At 38.6% G+C, this 17427-nt stretch overlaps 1 protein-coding gene across 6 annotated transcripts in view; it reads left to right on the forward strand.

Moving 5' to 3' along the window:
* Nucleotides 1-451: 451 nt before the first annotated feature.
* Nucleotides 452-17427, forward strand: part of PCDH9 (protocadherin 9) — an 886464-nt gene continuing 869488 nt past the window's right edge. For all 6 annotated transcript variants that reach the window (XM_029936626.1, XM_029936629.1, XM_029936627.1 and 3 more), the window contains exons 1-2: nucleotides 452-997; nucleotides 2237-5395. In XM_029936626.1, the coding sequence (XP_029792486.1) occupies nucleotides 2360-5395 (3036 nt within the window). In that variant the 5' untranslated portion in view covers nucleotides 452-997; nucleotides 2237-2359. The remainder of the gene's footprint in view (nucleotides 998-2236; nucleotides 5396-17427) is intronic.

Here is a 17427-nt window from a genome sequence, read left to right on the forward strand (position 1 = left end):
CCGCGGCTCCTTGCCTGCACTCCCCGCCAGCCTCCCGCGCCGCCCCGGCTCGTCCCACCACCGGAGCTCCGCGGTTCTCCGCCCCTCGCCGCACCGAGCAAGCCCGAGTGCGGCTCACGCCGCGAGAGCTGCCTCCGCGCCCGCCGCGGAGCAGCGGCACTTCCCTCCCGCCGGACCCTGCTGGGCATGCTCAGTGCGCCTCCCGGAGCCCGGCTCTCCCGGGGCCGGGATCGGTTGTCCGGGTTTTCGCGGCTGCCGAGGGGGCGCGGAGGAGGAGAGGCTGGGAGACAGTCGGAGCCTTGTTCCTCGCCCCCTCCCTCGCGCTCGGATGCGGCCGCCCGCACCGCAAGATGCGGGCCAATCAGGGGCCGGAGGCGGGGCTCGGGCAGTCACGCCCTCCCTCTGGGCTTATTGAGAGTTATATCAAGAAATTCAGTTCAGAGAGGAGAGAGGAGAGGCAGAAGGAGACAGGGGCAGAGGAGAAGGGAGAGAAGGAGAGCATGCAAGACGGGAAGGAGCGCCTTAGAGTCTCTGAAGCACGAAAGAGATAACCGATTAGGAATTTTTCACGCAACTGTCATCACGGAGAGCAGCCAGAGAATCACCATCACCCCAACTCTGACGTTTCCTACAAGAAGTTAGACTTAAGCAGTATTGACATCGGAGGGAAATGGTATGCCTGATGCTGTGGAAAATACCCCTGAGCTGAAGAAGTGCAACTGGATGTTGTGTGTGTGTTAAATACCAGAAGAGCCCAGATCCTGTGGGTAATAGAGACGAAAATGTGAGGAGAATGACTAACGACAAATCTGTGAATTTGTTCTCTGGAGTTGCTAATTTGCCAGCCCGAAGCAACACGATTTACAAGGAGGAAACGTTTTGCTGCTTCTGATTTCTCCCCAAACTGGTGCTACCAGATGCATGGCTTTCTATGTGTTGGAACAAATCATTCCTAACTGCAGCATACCGGGAAAGGGGAAAGGTTGAGGCAACTAACGTAAGTGTAAAGTTTCGCATGCACAATTGTAAATTTTGTGTTTAGATATGTCCTCAATGTGGACGAGGGGTGTTTGTAATTGGGTAGACGGTTGGGGCAGAGCTCACCTACTAGGCTGTATCTGCATCCCTACCTGCATCACTCTGCTGGAACTAATCTCGGGCATCAGCTACCGTGCAGCCTAATGCAGATAAGATTAGAGCCTGGGAACTGACCAGTTCTACTCAAGTAGGTAGCTGCCTGGAGCCTTGCACCCATTTAAATTGCAGTTACGGGAGCATTTAAGCAGAAGCCTTTTTACCTGCATTATTGGGTTGCAGTATTTATGTGTGGCAGATGTTACTCGTATTATAACCAGGGATCAGGGTTAAGAAACTGCATTTTTTTCCCTCGTTTATGTTCAGTAGAAAATATTGTGCTGTTACATGGAAATGTTAGCTGCGTTTTACTTCCATCTCAACACTCTCTTCCACATCTAGGATAAGGAATCCTGTATTATACATTTTTTAAAAAGTTTTAGTGTGTTTCTTAATCCAAATGAGGATAATTTGGCAATATGGAGAAATGAGAGCAAGGTCTGGGCAGGAAATCCGAAGTCTTGGTATTGTGCTTTTAGGCACTGAGGATATGTAGTGGCCGGTGACTATTGCTTCTGATGCTGCAGCAGCATGTCCGGGTGCCTGTTTCCCAGTAAGACTGTATTAGAAGGCAGTTGAAGAACTGGGAAGAAAGAAGAGATAGTCTTTTTAGAGGAAAGAGGTGACTCAGTGTAGCAGAGAAGAAAACATCACATTTGACATGTGACAAAGCTATTAGCAGGAACCATAGCTAAATACTTGGTGTTTTTCACTTGCACCTAAAAAAAAAAAAAAAAAAAAAAACCACAACAACTAAGGGAGGTGGGTTAGAAGCCAGGAGACTGGTAAGACAGGGGGAGGGGAAGAGGAGAACACGAATGCATGTTTTGAATTAAACAGAGTCCTGAAAAACAGTGTGGGTGAATTCAGGTAAAAATAGCAGCGGTCCTTAATTCAAAAGTAGATTAATTTCATTTTCTCCTGGCAAATGCAACAAGCAGTGGATATTTAGTGTTTTCATCCACAAGAGTTAAACTTGCAAACAGTGGCAGAGCAAACTGCCATGTTTACAAATGTGCGGTGGAAAATGTGTTGTGATATTTCATGACTGTGTGTTTCTGTTTACTGAAGAATAACATTGTCTATACGATTGTGTTGACAGTGGCTGTCTCCAAATAAGCGATGAGATGTAATGCATCCTCCAGTCCTCTTGCAATTCGTGCATCATTCCTCAGTGGAAACCTTTAAACCCTAAAATCCGGGAAAAGAAAATAAATACATTATCATGGACCTGAGGGATTTTTACCTGTTGGCTGCTCTGATTGCCTGTTTAAGGCTGGATTCCGCAATAGCTCAAGAACTTATTTACACTATTAGAGAGGAATTGCCTGAAAATGTGCCCATAGGAAACATACCAAAGGATCTGAACATTTCTCACATCAATGCTGCCACAGGGACCAGTGCCAGCCTTGTCTACAGACTGGTTTCTAAAGCTGGGGATGCCCCTTTGGTGAAAGTATCCAGCAGCACTGGGGAAATTTTCACAACCTCCAATAGAATAGACAGAGAAAAACTCTGTGCTGGCGCCTCTTATGCTGAGGAGAATGAGTGCTTCTTTGAACTTGAGGTGGTGATCCTCCCCAATGATTTTTTCAGGCTGATCAAAATAAAAATAATTGTCAAGGATACCAATGATAATGCCCCCATGTTTCCATCTCCTGTCATCAACATTTCCATTCCAGAAAACACTTTGATCAACAGCCGCTTTCCAATTCCATCAGCAACAGATCCTGACACAGGCTTCAATGGTGTGCAGCATTATGAATTGTTAAATGGGCAGAGTGTTTTTGGACTGGATATCGTGGAAACTCCGGAGGGAGAGAAGTGGCCGCAATTGATTGTTCAGCAAAACTTGGACAGAGAACAGAAAGATACCTATGTGATGAAAATCAAAGTCGAGGATGGAGGCACTCCACAGAAATCCAGCACGGCCATACTGCAGGTCACAGTAAGTGATGTAAATGACAACAGGCCAGTGTTTAAAGAGGGTCAAGTGGAGGTGCATATTCCAGAGAATGCTCCTGTGGGCACCTCTGTGATTCAGCTCCATGCCACTGATGCAGATATAGGCAGTAATGCTGAAATCCGGTACATTTTTGGTGCCCAGGTCGCCCCTGCAACCAAAAGGCTCTTTGCTTTAAATAATACTACTGGGCTGATTACAGTTCAGAGGTCCTTAGATCGAGAGGAGACAGCCATTCACAAAGTGACAGTGCTGGCTAGTGATGGCAGCTCCACTCCTGCTCGAGCGACGGTTACCATCAATGTCACTGATGTAAATGATAACCCTCCTAACATAGACCTCAGGTACATTATAAGTCCCATCAATGGTACAGTGTATTTATCTGAGAAAGATCCTGTCAATACAAAGATTGCCCTAATTACAGTTTCAGATAAGGACACAGATGTGAATGGCAAAGTGATCTGTTTTATTGAAAGAGAGGTCCCATTTCATTTGAAGGCAGTATACGACAACCAATATTTGCTAGAGACCTCCTCTTTGTTGGACTATGAGGGCACCAAAGAATTCAGCTTTAAAATTGTTGCCTCTGATTCTGGGAAACCCAGTTTAAATCAGACTGCCCTGGTAAGGGTTAAGCTTGAGGACGAAAATGACAACCCACCAATTTTCAACCAGCCTGTAATTGAGCTGTCAGTTTCTGAAAACAACCGACGTGGGTTATACTTAACAACTATTAGTGCCACAGATGAAGACAGTGGGAAAAATGCGGACATTGTTTATCAGCTTGGACCGAATGCCTCCTTCTTTGATTTGGACCGAAAGACAGGAGTTTTGACAGCCTCCAGAGTCTTTGACAGAGAAGAACAGGAGCGGTTCATTTTTACAGTAACTGCCAGGGACAATGGGACCCCTCCCCTCCAAAGCCAAGCGGCCGTGATAGTTACTGTTCTGGATGAGAATGACAATAGCCCCAAGTTTACTCATAATCATTTTCAATTTTTTGTGTCTGAGAATCTGCCAAAGTATAGTACTGTGGGGGTAATCACAGTGACAGATGCAGATGCTGGAGAGAATAAAGCTGTGACTCTCTCCATTCTAAATGACAATGATAATTTTGTGTTGGATCCCTATTCTGGAGTCATAAAGTCAAACGTCTCATTTGATCGAGAGCAGCAGAGTTCCTACACTTTTGATGTCAAAGCCACTGATGGAGGACAACCACCCCGTTCCTCCACCGCAAAAGTAACTATCAATGTCATGGATGTCAATGACAACAGCCCAGTGGTCATTTCTCCACCTTCCAACACTTCCTTTAAGTTGGTGCCCCTCTCGGCCATTCCTGGCTCCGTGGTAGCAGAAGTTTTTGCAGTGGATATAGACACTGGGATGAACGCCGAACTTAAGTACACAGTTGTGAGTGGGAACAACAAAGGCTTGTTTCGGATCGATCCGGTAACAGGTAACATCACTCTGGAAGAGAAACCGGCGCCTACTGATGTGGGCTTGCACCGTTTGGTGGTCAATATAAGTGACCTGGGATACCCTAAGTCTTTGCACACACTTGTGCTTGTTTTTCTGTACGTCAATGACACTGCTGGGAACGCCTCCTATATCTATGACTTGATCCGCAGGACTATGGAGACCCCGCTGGACAGGAACATAGGGGACAGTAGCCAGCCCTATCAAAACGAGGACTATCTCACCATCATGATCGCCATCGTCGCAGGTGCCATGGTGGTCATAGTGGTGATCTTCGTCACCGTCCTGGTGCGCTGTCGCCACGCATCAAGGTTCAAAGCAGCTCAGAGGAGCAAGCAAGGTGCTGAATGGATGTCTCCAAACCAGGAGAACAAACAAAACAAGAAAAAGAAAAGGAAGAAAAGAAAGTCGCCCAAGAGCTCTCTTTTGAACTTTGTTACCATTGAAGAGTCCAAACCTGACGATGCAGTTCACGAACCTATCAATGGGACAATAAGCCTGCCAGCTGAGCTGGAGGAGCAAAGTATAGGAAGATTTGACTGGGGCCCGGCTCCTCCCACAACCTTCAAGCCTAACAGCCCTGACCTGGCCAAGCACTACAAATCTGCTTCTCCACAGCCCGCTTTTCATCTTAAACCAGACACTCCGGTTTCCGTGAAAAAGCATCATGTGATTCAGGAACTCCCTTTGGACAACACCTTTGTCGGGGGTTGTGACACCCTTTCCAAACGCTCTTCCACTAGTTCAGATCACTTCAGTGCCTCAGAGTGCAGTTCCCAAGGAGGCTTCAAGACAAAGGGCCCCTTACACACCAGACAGGTAAACGAGCACTTTTACTGGTCTATAAGTACTGCATACAAGTGCCCAGTCAACCAGTATTAACGTGCCAGTGTGTCTATTGTTTTGGTCTAACTTTAGCTTAGTTATAAAGAGGGAAAAAAAACTTGACCCCTTTTCTATTCCTCTGGGGCTCAGTCAAGAATTTTTAGAACAGCTTTGAAATTTCTGAGTTCTGAGAATTACTTAACTTCCCAGTTTCCTTCAAATGGCAAAAGATGAAAAGAGGAAATAATTCCAAAATGTCCCAAGATAATGTTTGCTGAAGAAGAAAACCTGTCCTGTTATGCCAAATTCTGCTCCTGGGGTTTCCAAATTGACTGCGTCAAGATTTTCACGTTACCTTTTGATCTAAAAAGTCACCTTCAAACCCCAAGTTTTAAATGACGTTTGAAGGTGTGACTGTAATTATTTTAGAGCTGTGGTTGCTAAAGGGGTTAATTTTTTTTTAGTCTCTAAACAAGATAGTAGTTTATTAAATGTACATCAGCTGTGAAGCACATGATTGTTGATAGATTGCAATGAAGCCATATAGGAAGCCTTCTCTTTGATTTCAGATGATTTCATTGTAATATAGTACATTGGGTATTGAGTAGGAAGGTCGGGAAATTGTCCATAATGGCCAAAGTACTCTTTCAAGAAAAAAAAAAAATAGAAGGAATGCTTTCTCCCTGATATAACCAATTTATACAGAAAAGAATGAATCCATTGTAAATATTCTCCCATCTTAGTAATGCATAAGTGATCTGTCATAACTCATTTTAAACTGTGAAATATGCCATATGAAGAGGGATTAAGAGGCTGAGAAACTCCTATTTCAACCAAATCCAGAATTAGTTTTTCTTAGGTCTAATAATTCCTTGTTAATAAAGATTTAAATGCAGCGCTGTCTAATTTATTTCACTGGTGCTTGTCTATTGCCATGAAATTTGAGTGTCAGTAATAGCCTGTAGATGGCACTAGGGTATCATGTCGCTTGTGCGGGCCAGGCGCCAATCCCGCAGTAGCGAGGAAAGGGGGGAGGGAAGGATCAAGCTGGTACTACAGCCAAAGATACCTTTTATTTAATGATAGTTGCTCTGGAGCAACTAGCATTTAAATTCATTTGGTTGCTCTTTTGTGATTAGCTCTCACCACACTAACTTTCTAGGATTTCGTAATCCGAGTTCTACCCTTGTTGGTACTGAGTCCACCTATGGTGGTGGCCCATCTGAATTTGTCCAAAATAAGGAACATTTAGATTTCAGAAAATCGAGTAAAGCAAAAATAAATTTACAGGACAGCATTGACAGTTGTTCATCAGGATTTGAAAACTCAGGAGTCTTTCCTTTTTTTTTATGTGGGGCGTGAGGTGAGATAGAATGTTTCATTGAAACTCTAATTCCCTGTTACCAGCTAGTGTTTATTGCTCTGGAGTAACTTTAAGGTTTTGCGATAATAAGATATTTATAAAAGTAATTTTGACAATGAATCATATAGGTATTCCCAGAATACTTGTCAGGTATGCTTCCCAGGAAGCATAAAGTCTATCTGTGATTCTTCAACTAAAATCTCTACTTCTTAATATAAAAGACTAGATGTCTAGAGCATTTAAACAGTACATATACTCAAAGCTTGAATGCATAGAATGAAAGGAATTAAAATAGGTCCATGTCAGAATTCTAGAGGAGAATATGAAGTTATTCGTTAGGAGTTGAAGTTGGAAAGACTTATTTTTATGTGAACTTCATCGGCTTTATAAGAGAGGTTGTTTTAAAACTTACAAAATTTCTGAGCTTAGTAAAGGTTTATAAAAGTTGGTAAATAAGATAGTTACTCATGCTAAGTAATTTCTGAAACTAAATGGATTTAAATACGAAGGTACTATGAATGAAAAGAAAGAAAACAGCCTTTTTATTTGTTTTTAATGTGAAGGTCACTCACAATATGCTGATATTTTATGGTTTGTGTCCTCTCTTGAAAAAAGCAAACACGATTTGCACTTTTCATACAAGATCTGAAATTTGTTTTCCAAAAAAACATTCTGATATTTTTCTGACATCATCTTTCTTTTCATGTAAATGTGGTGTGGATTAGCACTGACGCACGGGCCCACTTTTTCTGACTTCTCCGCAAAACTTGAAACTCTATGTAGTACAGTGACTTAAATGTTAAGTGCATTTCAGCAATTTATGGAAAGGATATTTTGTTTAGGCTTAGTCATAAGAATATTTGTGTGACGTAATCTTTAAAAACGGATGCTGACTAAGTCCCTAACTGGAACTAAAGTGCATTTTAGACATTCCTTGAGACCATGTGTTACTGTGCAAGGCTCATCGTAGGCATTTGGATGTTCAGACATAGCTGTAATTCACTATTATGCTGAAGAGCTTGAAATGGCTTTGCTTATCCCTTTTAGGAGTTTTCATGCCGAGAAAGAAAAATGACAATGTTGGAGGAAAGGAATATTGGAAGTAAGGTGAAGTGATGGTGATAGCAATATGTACAATTTTAGTATAAGAGGCATATTTCCCATGAATGAAGAACATAAATTACATACTATCCTTTTAGTGTTTTTTTTAACTGAACTACATGAGTGTTATCTGAAGATGTTCTAGTTAAGCTAAAATAAAAATTCCTTTTTTAGCTCCTTCACTTCAACTAGAGGCTTTTATACAAAATATGCTCCTGAAGCTACACAATTTTGAAAAAAAGTAGGGTTTATGGCAACAAAAGCTTTCAAAAGAATTTATAAACATAGAGTGCATGAAGATTTTTAGTTGAGTAGGCACAGAGTGCTGTCAACAGGAATACCTTTTTCACTTACTGGTGCTAGTCGGTGGGTGAGTAAAATGCAAGATTCTTGAGTAAAGGGCTACCAAATTTAAATATCATTAACTTGTGTTGTCTGTACAGTGGAAACTTCATGTCTGGCTCTTCTACCATGAGTTTGCTCACGGTGCATTGGTTCTTATTTTGTCTTTCATTCCCCTGCTGTTTTGCCTTGTGTGACCCTGCAGAGAATGTTGGAAACCACGTTTCTCTTCCCCTCGATTTCACTGAGCTTTCATTTTCCTTGAACATAACAAATCTGTCCCTGGATTATCCACAAATTATTCTGCATAAATTTCCAAAAATACCCTTATCATTCACAGATTGGATGGGATTTCCTTTTTTTTTTTTTTTAAAAAAAAACAAGAGCATATCTTGATATTTATTCATAAATAAGCAGAGTTCACTATCACAGGTTTAAGAGGATGACTAGGTAATCAATTCCAGTAGGGCTTTAAGTGATAAAGCTTATTGGTGTATTTTTCTAAAAGGATTAAGTTCTAAAATTTTAAGGTATCTCAGAATGATCTGGAGGGTTTCTTAAAACATGGGCCGCACTCCCAGAGGTTCTGATTCAGTACCATTGGGGTCAAACCTGAAACTTTACATTGCTGACAAGACCCGAGGCAGTGGGGATGTTGCCAGGTCAGGGACCATACTTTGAGAGCCACTGCCTCAGCATCTGGGAATCAGCAACCACAGGTGCTTTCCCTTTCAGATGATCACTTCCAGAGCACCTGTTTATACAGAGCCCAGCTCTCACTCGGCTCACTTACTGACAGGCTTTTTATTGTAGCTGGAGGGACTTTACAGTAAGCTGTTCATTGCTATTTCCCAACCTGGTTGACAGCATTTGGGGAATTAATTTTCTTGGCCCCAGTGTGCTTTTTTGTGGGGGTATGAATGAAAATGTTAAAAAAAAAAAAAGTGACCTATTTACATTTGACAAGTTCTTCCAGTGATGTGAGAGTTGTATTAGAGTGTGGTTCTGGGTAAACAGTCATGTTTAATTTTCTAAATGAAATGCTTATTTTACAGTTTAAATATCCTGACTTCAACTGTTCACAATTGAGAGTATTTGCTCATATATACATATATCTGTGTTTGTATCGAAGAAATTAAACATTGAAAATGTGTATGCATGCTATACTCAAGTGTATCCATGTACTTTTACTGCAGAAAGGGAATTGCTTGTATTCTCAATCATTTATAGATACCATTACTACATTTATGATTACTTTTCATTTTTGAGTAATCCCACTACAACCACTAAAATGCTACGTCAAGTAACATGCGCAAGGCAGTCATAGAATTGCTGTTCAGAACAGTGGGAAAATGCAACTGAAAGTGAAGAGAGCAAATCTGAATGAATGTGAGGCTATTAAAAAAATCTGAAGATACCTTAAACTACTAAGTTTTGCAGTATTCTGTGACAGTTGAACCCGGGTGGTGTGTGGAGAAAAATTGCTCCCCAAATGCAAATTATATTTAAAATGTTATCAGTTGTGCTTTTTCTTTCTACTCCTTCCCTTTGGCTAAATGCCCTATGCTTATGAAGTCAGTTGTGAGGTAAAGGAAACCCAGGCCCCTTGGATTAATTTAGGAATTTGAAATAGAATGAGGCATCGCTACAAACTGGCTACTTTTCCTCTGAGATTTGTGAGACAGATACTCGACTTTTTTCACTGGATACAGCTAAGCTATAAAGTTCAAGGTACATTTTAGTATTCATTGCTAATAACCTTGAGGAGAGTAAAAATAAAAGTTGCCAGTGTATTAAGCATAGATACATCTTCTGATTACTGAATATGTGTTAATATAAAGAAAGCAATTTCAGTAGTTAAAAGACTATCACCTAAATTTTGCACTTATTTCTATATATAGAAACACTCTAAACTGATGTTCCCTTAGTTTCAAATGAGTCATCCTTACGGTGTCACACAAGAGGCTTTCACATTACTAAAATTACTTGCAAGTATTGTAATGGTAGGAATATGTGATATTCTTATGGTTTATGCATAGTCTTATTAAATAGTTCAAGCTATAATGTGTCTTCTCATAATAGCACAAATGAAAATATATGTGAAATAGTAAAATCGAATTTAGATTTAATGAAACACCTCAAATCTAAAATCACATTTCCTCATAACCAATTATGAATTAGTTTGGCTCTTGAACTGTCATTTTTCATGTTGACTGACATATGTGAGGTGTGTATAAACTATACCCAAAGTATTAGGAATGGTCCCTTAATGAATTACTTTTTATATCACATAATTTTCCACAACAGTACTGGCGTATGAAAGTGAGATCTGTAAATTAGCTTCTCAGAAGCTCTGTTTCCACAATTTTATTTTGTTCAGATTTTATTGATTTCTAGTGTTTTGTTTTGTTTTGTTTGTTGAGTGGGAATGCAGAAATAGTCCAGATGCTAACTAATACCCACAGTGGCCAGGCTGGCCTAGCGATACCAGACTGAGTGTTCATAGGATCAAGGGCCATGTCAACTGTACTGCTCTTTTTTTAGCACTTTCTCAGTTAGACTTTGTCAGAGTTGAACTCCTGGCTTGCATATTATTACAGACAAAAACGAAATTGAGTTTGGTGAATTGTTTACCACTTAGACTTAGAATCCCTGTAGTAAGCATTCTCTGAATTTAGTGTGGTGTTTTCTTGAAGGAGATCCTTTATTCAACTAGTCTCTTGCTAATATTAATGGATCAGTTAATATCTTATACCAGCAGTGTAGTTGGAAGTTAAGAAGTATTTAACACAGGTTTTTAAATTTAGGCTTTCTTGACAGCTGATTTTATGTTTAATATGTTTTCCAGAATTTTACATACCAGGGTCCTAAAAATTGTCATTTAAAAAAAATATGACTCTAATCAGAGATGAGATATTAATGAGAATTTGGGAATGCAAGGCAGCAGGGGGCTTGTTCTAAAGTTTTCAGTATCTGAAGTCCTAGAAGTTCAATAACTAATAATGCTGATGTGGTATTAGTTAGGACCCCCCAAATCTGCTTCAGATCACAGAAAAAAGTCCAAATATAGAAATAAGTTCTCTCATGTACATAAGGAGATAGACTCTGCTGTTTAGGATTTCATCAGTTATTTCAGATAGCTGTTAAATCTGTCAAACATTTCATTTGGAAAGGAACACATGCTTTTTACCTTTGTTTGATACAAACCTGTTGGGCTGTCAGTCATCAGAAACATAGAACAAGAAAGACATATTACTATGATTGACATTTTGGTTTTGATTTATATTCTTTTTTCCCTAAGCCAAGATTCATTAAAATGGAAATTTGTAAGTTAAACAACTACCCTTTCTTTATGGGAAAGCGTGATGGCAGTTTTATCCTATCGATAAGAATAGTACCAGAATTAGTCGAAATTTCTGAGCCATAATATGATTTTAGGGCATTCAGAGCTTAAAGTCATTCATTAGGGATAGGTTTTCCATACTTTGCCATTACTTAAGTTATTTAAGTATTTCTCCCGCTATTAACAGTCTAATTGATTACAGCTCCATCAACACAAATCACATTAAACATCATGGACTTGGACCACCTGTACAGTGGGGGGTGGTGAAGACATAAGCACAATTTCGGGGGACATGCTTGATTCGTTCTAGTCATGTTACACTCCTTATTCTGGAATTTTTTAAAGAAAACAAGTGAAATTAACTTATCTTTTCTTAAAAGGATTCTATTATAGCCTTAGCACTCGTTCATTTGCATAGATTTTTAATTATATAGGCTGCAAGGAGGTGGAAATTTGGTTGACTTTACCATGTTTGTATAATCTATTTTAACATTCTTCCACGGTTTGTCTTTCTATCTGGCCATCTCTGCATTTTTGTATTACACTGCTTTGTTGATATCCAGTCTCTGGCCTTTTTTCAGTCTGTTAGCAGTTGATTAAGAAATACTCTAATCCCTTCCAGGATATTGAAAAACTAATGGATTGCAGAGTATTTGGGTCTTTAAGCTTCAATTGAAAATGGTATGAAGAATTGTCATTGAGCTGATATTTGCATATATCTCTCCCAGTGCTAGTTACTTTGCCTCCTTTTTGTCCTCCTAATCTTCAGCTTTCATTCTAAGAATATTTATTTTGGTCGGAAATAAGCATGCCAGTGATAGAAATTTGGGATTCACCTCCAAATGAATGCCATCACAGACAGGGAAGTTCTGGCACATTTTGCATAGATCTGTATGAACACAGTGAACCCTTCATAAGCTCTTAGATTGCAGGAAATCAGTGCTGAAAATTAAGTGGGGTTTTAAAGATTTGCAAAGTAGAGAGCTTTGTATAATGCTGGTATTGCAGGTGCCTATTAAATATGAAGTAAAGGCTTTGTAATACAACTCGCTAACACATTTCCCTCCACATTAGAGTGATTTATAGCCTAGAAAATTAGTCTTGCCTCTTTTTTCCAAAAGTAGAAACACTGGATGCATCTGAAAGAATAAAAATCTCAAACACACGCCTTAGAATAGACAGATTTGTTTTTTGATGAATCTAGTTACTCAAAGTGGGCAGTGCAGGCCTGCTCACACTCACCTTTGATACATCCGATGCCCGTGATCTGGCTTTCAACTCTTCCTGAGAAGAAACTCTCCATTATGCGTGTCGACTCTCCTCCAAAAGTAAATCAGATGGAAACTCTAGGTATCCATAAAACCATAGCATTACCATAATGAAGAGGGTTGGCTACTAAGTGAGTGCTTTGGTCCTCACAGGAATTGTTATTGAATCATTTCTCAAGGTGTATTTTTAGAATTCATCTTTGCTCCGTTTGTAAATAGTGTTTGTAGTGCAGCATCACATTCCAGACATACGTGTATTTCAATATATTTACCTTCATGACAGTGTTCAGTAAAATGCCTTGCAGTTCTTTAATACTTCACATCTTTGGCACTGTTAGATATAAATCAGTGGAAAGAGCCATGCATATTTTTAAATGATTTTACAAATCCTATATTTTTGCCTACTCGAAAGAGCATATAATCCACATGCAGTTCACAGTAGGTACCGTGGACTTGCTCAGAATCCTCATAGTTGATTGATTTTTAAAACAAAACCATTTTTGTGCAAGACAATAGCAACCACAATTCAGTGAATGAGGTTGTTCCCCCCCCCCCCGCATTAAACAAACCTCAATACAGAGAAGAATGGAGACACAAGGATATATAAAATGAAACCCTATCTTTTATAGGAAGAAAATGTCTTCTGCTGACAGTAGTTCCATAGTAAATCTTTTCTTTGGGAAAAAAAATACCAGTGCTTTTTTGGATTCGTAGGATACAACCAATCTGTGCCTCTGTGTGATAGCAGCCGCATGCTGAGGACTTTCAAATACACAGCTACACAGGATTCTGCAGGAAACTTTTTGTAGAAGGTGCAAGTGACAAATGGAGACAAAATGGAGTGAGTTCTGAGTTGTGAGTTGATGCCCTCCTGTGTCATATATTCATGTCATTGAACCAATTTTCACATTGGAAGCCTAGAATCACAATAGCTTTACCTCTGTTTGTCAGCTGTGAACACACCTGCACTGGTGACTTTTCTTTCCTCCATTTCTTATCATTCACTAGCTGGATTATATTCATTGATGTTACTTAGTATACGTTTGCTTTCTTAAATTTCTTGATAGATTTTAAAATACACAGAGAAGCTTCTTGATAGATTTTGATATATATATGTGTATATATATATATATATACACATATATATATGTATCTCAAGAAATTATAAAGTATCAAAACACCCACAATGTGTCCTTTCTTCCTAAAAATAGAAAATCTCTATATTTTTTCTTTCACAATTTTTAAAATTGAGTTTTTCTTACTGCTACCATTTTCAGGATGAAGATATAATATTAAATTTCACTGTATGGATTAATGTTGCCATTCCTAATCTTCAAATTTCCAACATAAAAAAGATGTCAAAAATTTTATAAAAATAAATTCTTTTTGCTGCAGCATTGAAATGAGTATCAAAATTACATTGTTGTAGTAAAAGACAGTCATTCGGATATTTTAGTTTGACATGAGCTCATTCTTGGTCTTGACAGCAAAATCTTCTGCCAAGCAGTGATGGCAAAATATGTTGAATTCATTGATTGATTTTTAAACATGGTAATAATTAAGCAAGATCATTTTGACACCTAAAGTCTCTGTTTTAGACAATTAAATTCTGCTTTAGCTAAGGTTATTGACTTCTGGATGGTACTGGAAGCAACGCTCCTCAGGGTTTAAACTATTCCTGTAGGACCATCTGTTATTGGCAAGGCGGTGCATCCTCTCCAGCCAAAGCAGTACCAACCCCAGGCGAATATTCAGGATTTTTCCAAACACGGCCCTGGTTCCCCAGGATCCTTTAGTCTCAAGTGGTGATTCAGTTAAATCAAATGTATATCATAATTTAAAACTTACCAATTAAGGAAACTATAAGAAAGTTCCTTAAAGTAAGAGACTGAATCTTTCTTACCTTTGTATTTCCAAGACCAAATCTATAATACGTAAGAGTGAACTTAGTAGGCATTCAGTAAATGTTGACTTAACCTGAGAGATGAGCTGCTAATGCAATCATACTTTATGTATGTATAACAGTTCCACTGATTTCGTCCCTATTATCATATAAAGAAGACATTCCATTCTTACTCAATTTAGTTAGAAACTGAGATTCAGAAAATGTGGATTTTTTTCCCCAAGTAACATGGCTAAAGCCAATGGCTTGTATTTCCAATCCAGAATCCTGCCTTTACACTGGTATTTCTTCCTTATGTCTGACCTACTTTTACTTGTAAAAGACTATTTTTAGGTTATATATAAGTTTGAGACATTTTCTTCATTAGGGACATATTTTCATTGGAAAGGGTTGCCACCCATTTATATATTTAAAAAACAAATATATTACAAGGCAACTCAATGTACCCAAAATTGTTCTTTACAAGTTACGTCCCAGGAAACCAACTCTAGACTGCACTAAAATGTGGTAAGGATATGCCACATCTGTATTCATTGCTGGTGTGACAGAGGACAAAGGAATAAAGTATATATGGAGAGTGAATGTTTGGTTTTAGCTGCTCTCCATATTGTCCTCTGTAACCTCTGTGGCCTGCTGACAAAAGCTCTAATTAGTCTGAAGAATATTTTGTGTCTGAGGAGGCCTTGTGATCTCCAGTCTAAGAAATTAGGATCTCTCTGACACCCCCTCCTTCACATTTCTGGAGGTCTCACTTAACCCAGTCCTATAGATGAAGAAGAATGTAGGCCTTCTTAGACTCTGCATTTGACCATTTTGATGTTTTAACAGTGAAGTATAATTAACACCTTTATATCATTTATCAGTGTCTTGACTCAAGGATTTCAGCATATAGGTCAGAGAGAAGCAGAAAATTAGAAAGATGCTGATTTTGATATACATAAATACTCTTCTGTCACATAATCAGATATCTCGGCTTTCTCTTTGTTTCTCTTTTCTCACTCATTTCTTCCACACCACTATGTTTGCCATCATAACATCTTTTTTTTAATTGGTATATAATAGGAAAAGGTAAACTAAATAAATAGGGTCAGATTTCTTTGTCTCCTTATCAAAAATTTGTACTTAAACCTTTGAATACTTAGATTATTGAGTCATTACCTCTAAACATAATGATCAATAGATTTACTTTGTTATCTAGTTGATAGGGACAGGTGTTTTAAAGGGGGAAAAAAGTTGTCACATGAAAGTTCCCTTAATAGGGTTTTGAATCATCCAGACATCACCCTAGAATCACGTAAGACTTCTATAAAAAGAAGCAAAATAATAATTGAATAGTGACTAGAGCAGTGTCTAGCTACTATATTAATTTTGGGAAGATAAATTTAGTGTCTAAAAGAACTCATAGGATAGTTTCTCAAGACTGAAATGGGCCTTTGAGACTATTTGGCCTATTTAATTCTTTTTCTAGATGAAAAAAACTGAGACCCAAGAAGTAATTTGATATTTGGAGTAGGAAAGATGACTCCATGAAATGCTACTTAAAAACTGTGACATTGGGCAAATCACTTAAATATACCAGTGCTATCTTCCCTTGTCTGTAGAGTGTAATCATGTCTAATCCATAAGGTTATCATGAAATTAAGTGAATGGGGACATGGACCCCTGTCAATGTCTGTTCCATGGTAGGTAAGTCCTCAAAAAAAAAAAAAAACCCAAGAAACACAATCTACCTACTTTTCTTTCTTTAGTCTTCAAGGATGCCAGTTCGCCATTGACGGAGGTGTCGATTGCATTTAATGCATGTCCTCTTTATGTCCTTTGAATAAGCAAGTCAACTGTTAATATGCTTTTGGTTTAAATTTATTTTTTTAGTTATTTAGGATTTCTGAAAAGTTGGTCTTATAACAGTGAGTAGTGCAGACAGGATCTTATGTTTTCTTTTGAACTAAGTCTCTATTGTGACACGTTAAATAACTTTTATCTTTCATTTTGAGGTTTTCACCATTTTCATTCACATATTGTATTTAAAATTATTCTGCTTTTAGCATTTGTTATTAATTTACTTCCCTGTTGATTACCCATAGGAACTCCACCCATCAGGGGATTTTCACCTTATACATCACTCCTATTACAAAACAACATATAAGAGAGTGAATCTGTTTCACAGTCAGTACTTAACGCAGCTGGTGCCATTTGAAACCTGCTGGGTTTTGTTTCCAATTATTCCATAGACTAGAAAGCATCTCCGTTGTTGAAGTAGTGACATCCATGGTGTAATCAAACTAGTTAAAATGCCTTGGAGTATATGGATGATATTTCTGGGAGTCACCAAATGTAAGCAAAACCATTATAACCAATTGTGGTTTTTTTTCTTATTTTAAAATAACATATATTCACTTATAAGTGAGCTTTTAATGTTTGAATATGCAAGTTTATAATATTTGAGTATATGGGTGACATAATAACATAAATGAGACCCACCAAACATAAATATACCACAATAAGATAATATCTGAAAAAATACCTTTTCTTAATATACCAGAGATCAAAATCATTGCCTCATGGTATATTAGCTGAAATCATCAAGACAAAGTTATTGATTTGGATTTGGAGCAGAATGTAGTGGGGATTTGTTACTAATTCAATTAACTTAACTTGATCAACTAAATAAGTAGATCTAGCCAGTTTTTAGTTGGTCTCAATGTA

Source organism: Suricata suricatta, chromosome 4 (assembly GCF_006229205.1).
Source record: "Suricata suricatta isolate VVHF042 chromosome 4, meerkat_22Aug2017_6uvM2_HiC, whole genome shotgun sequence".
Taxonomy (NCBI): domain Eukaryota; kingdom Metazoa; phylum Chordata; class Mammalia; order Carnivora; family Herpestidae; genus Suricata; species Suricata suricatta.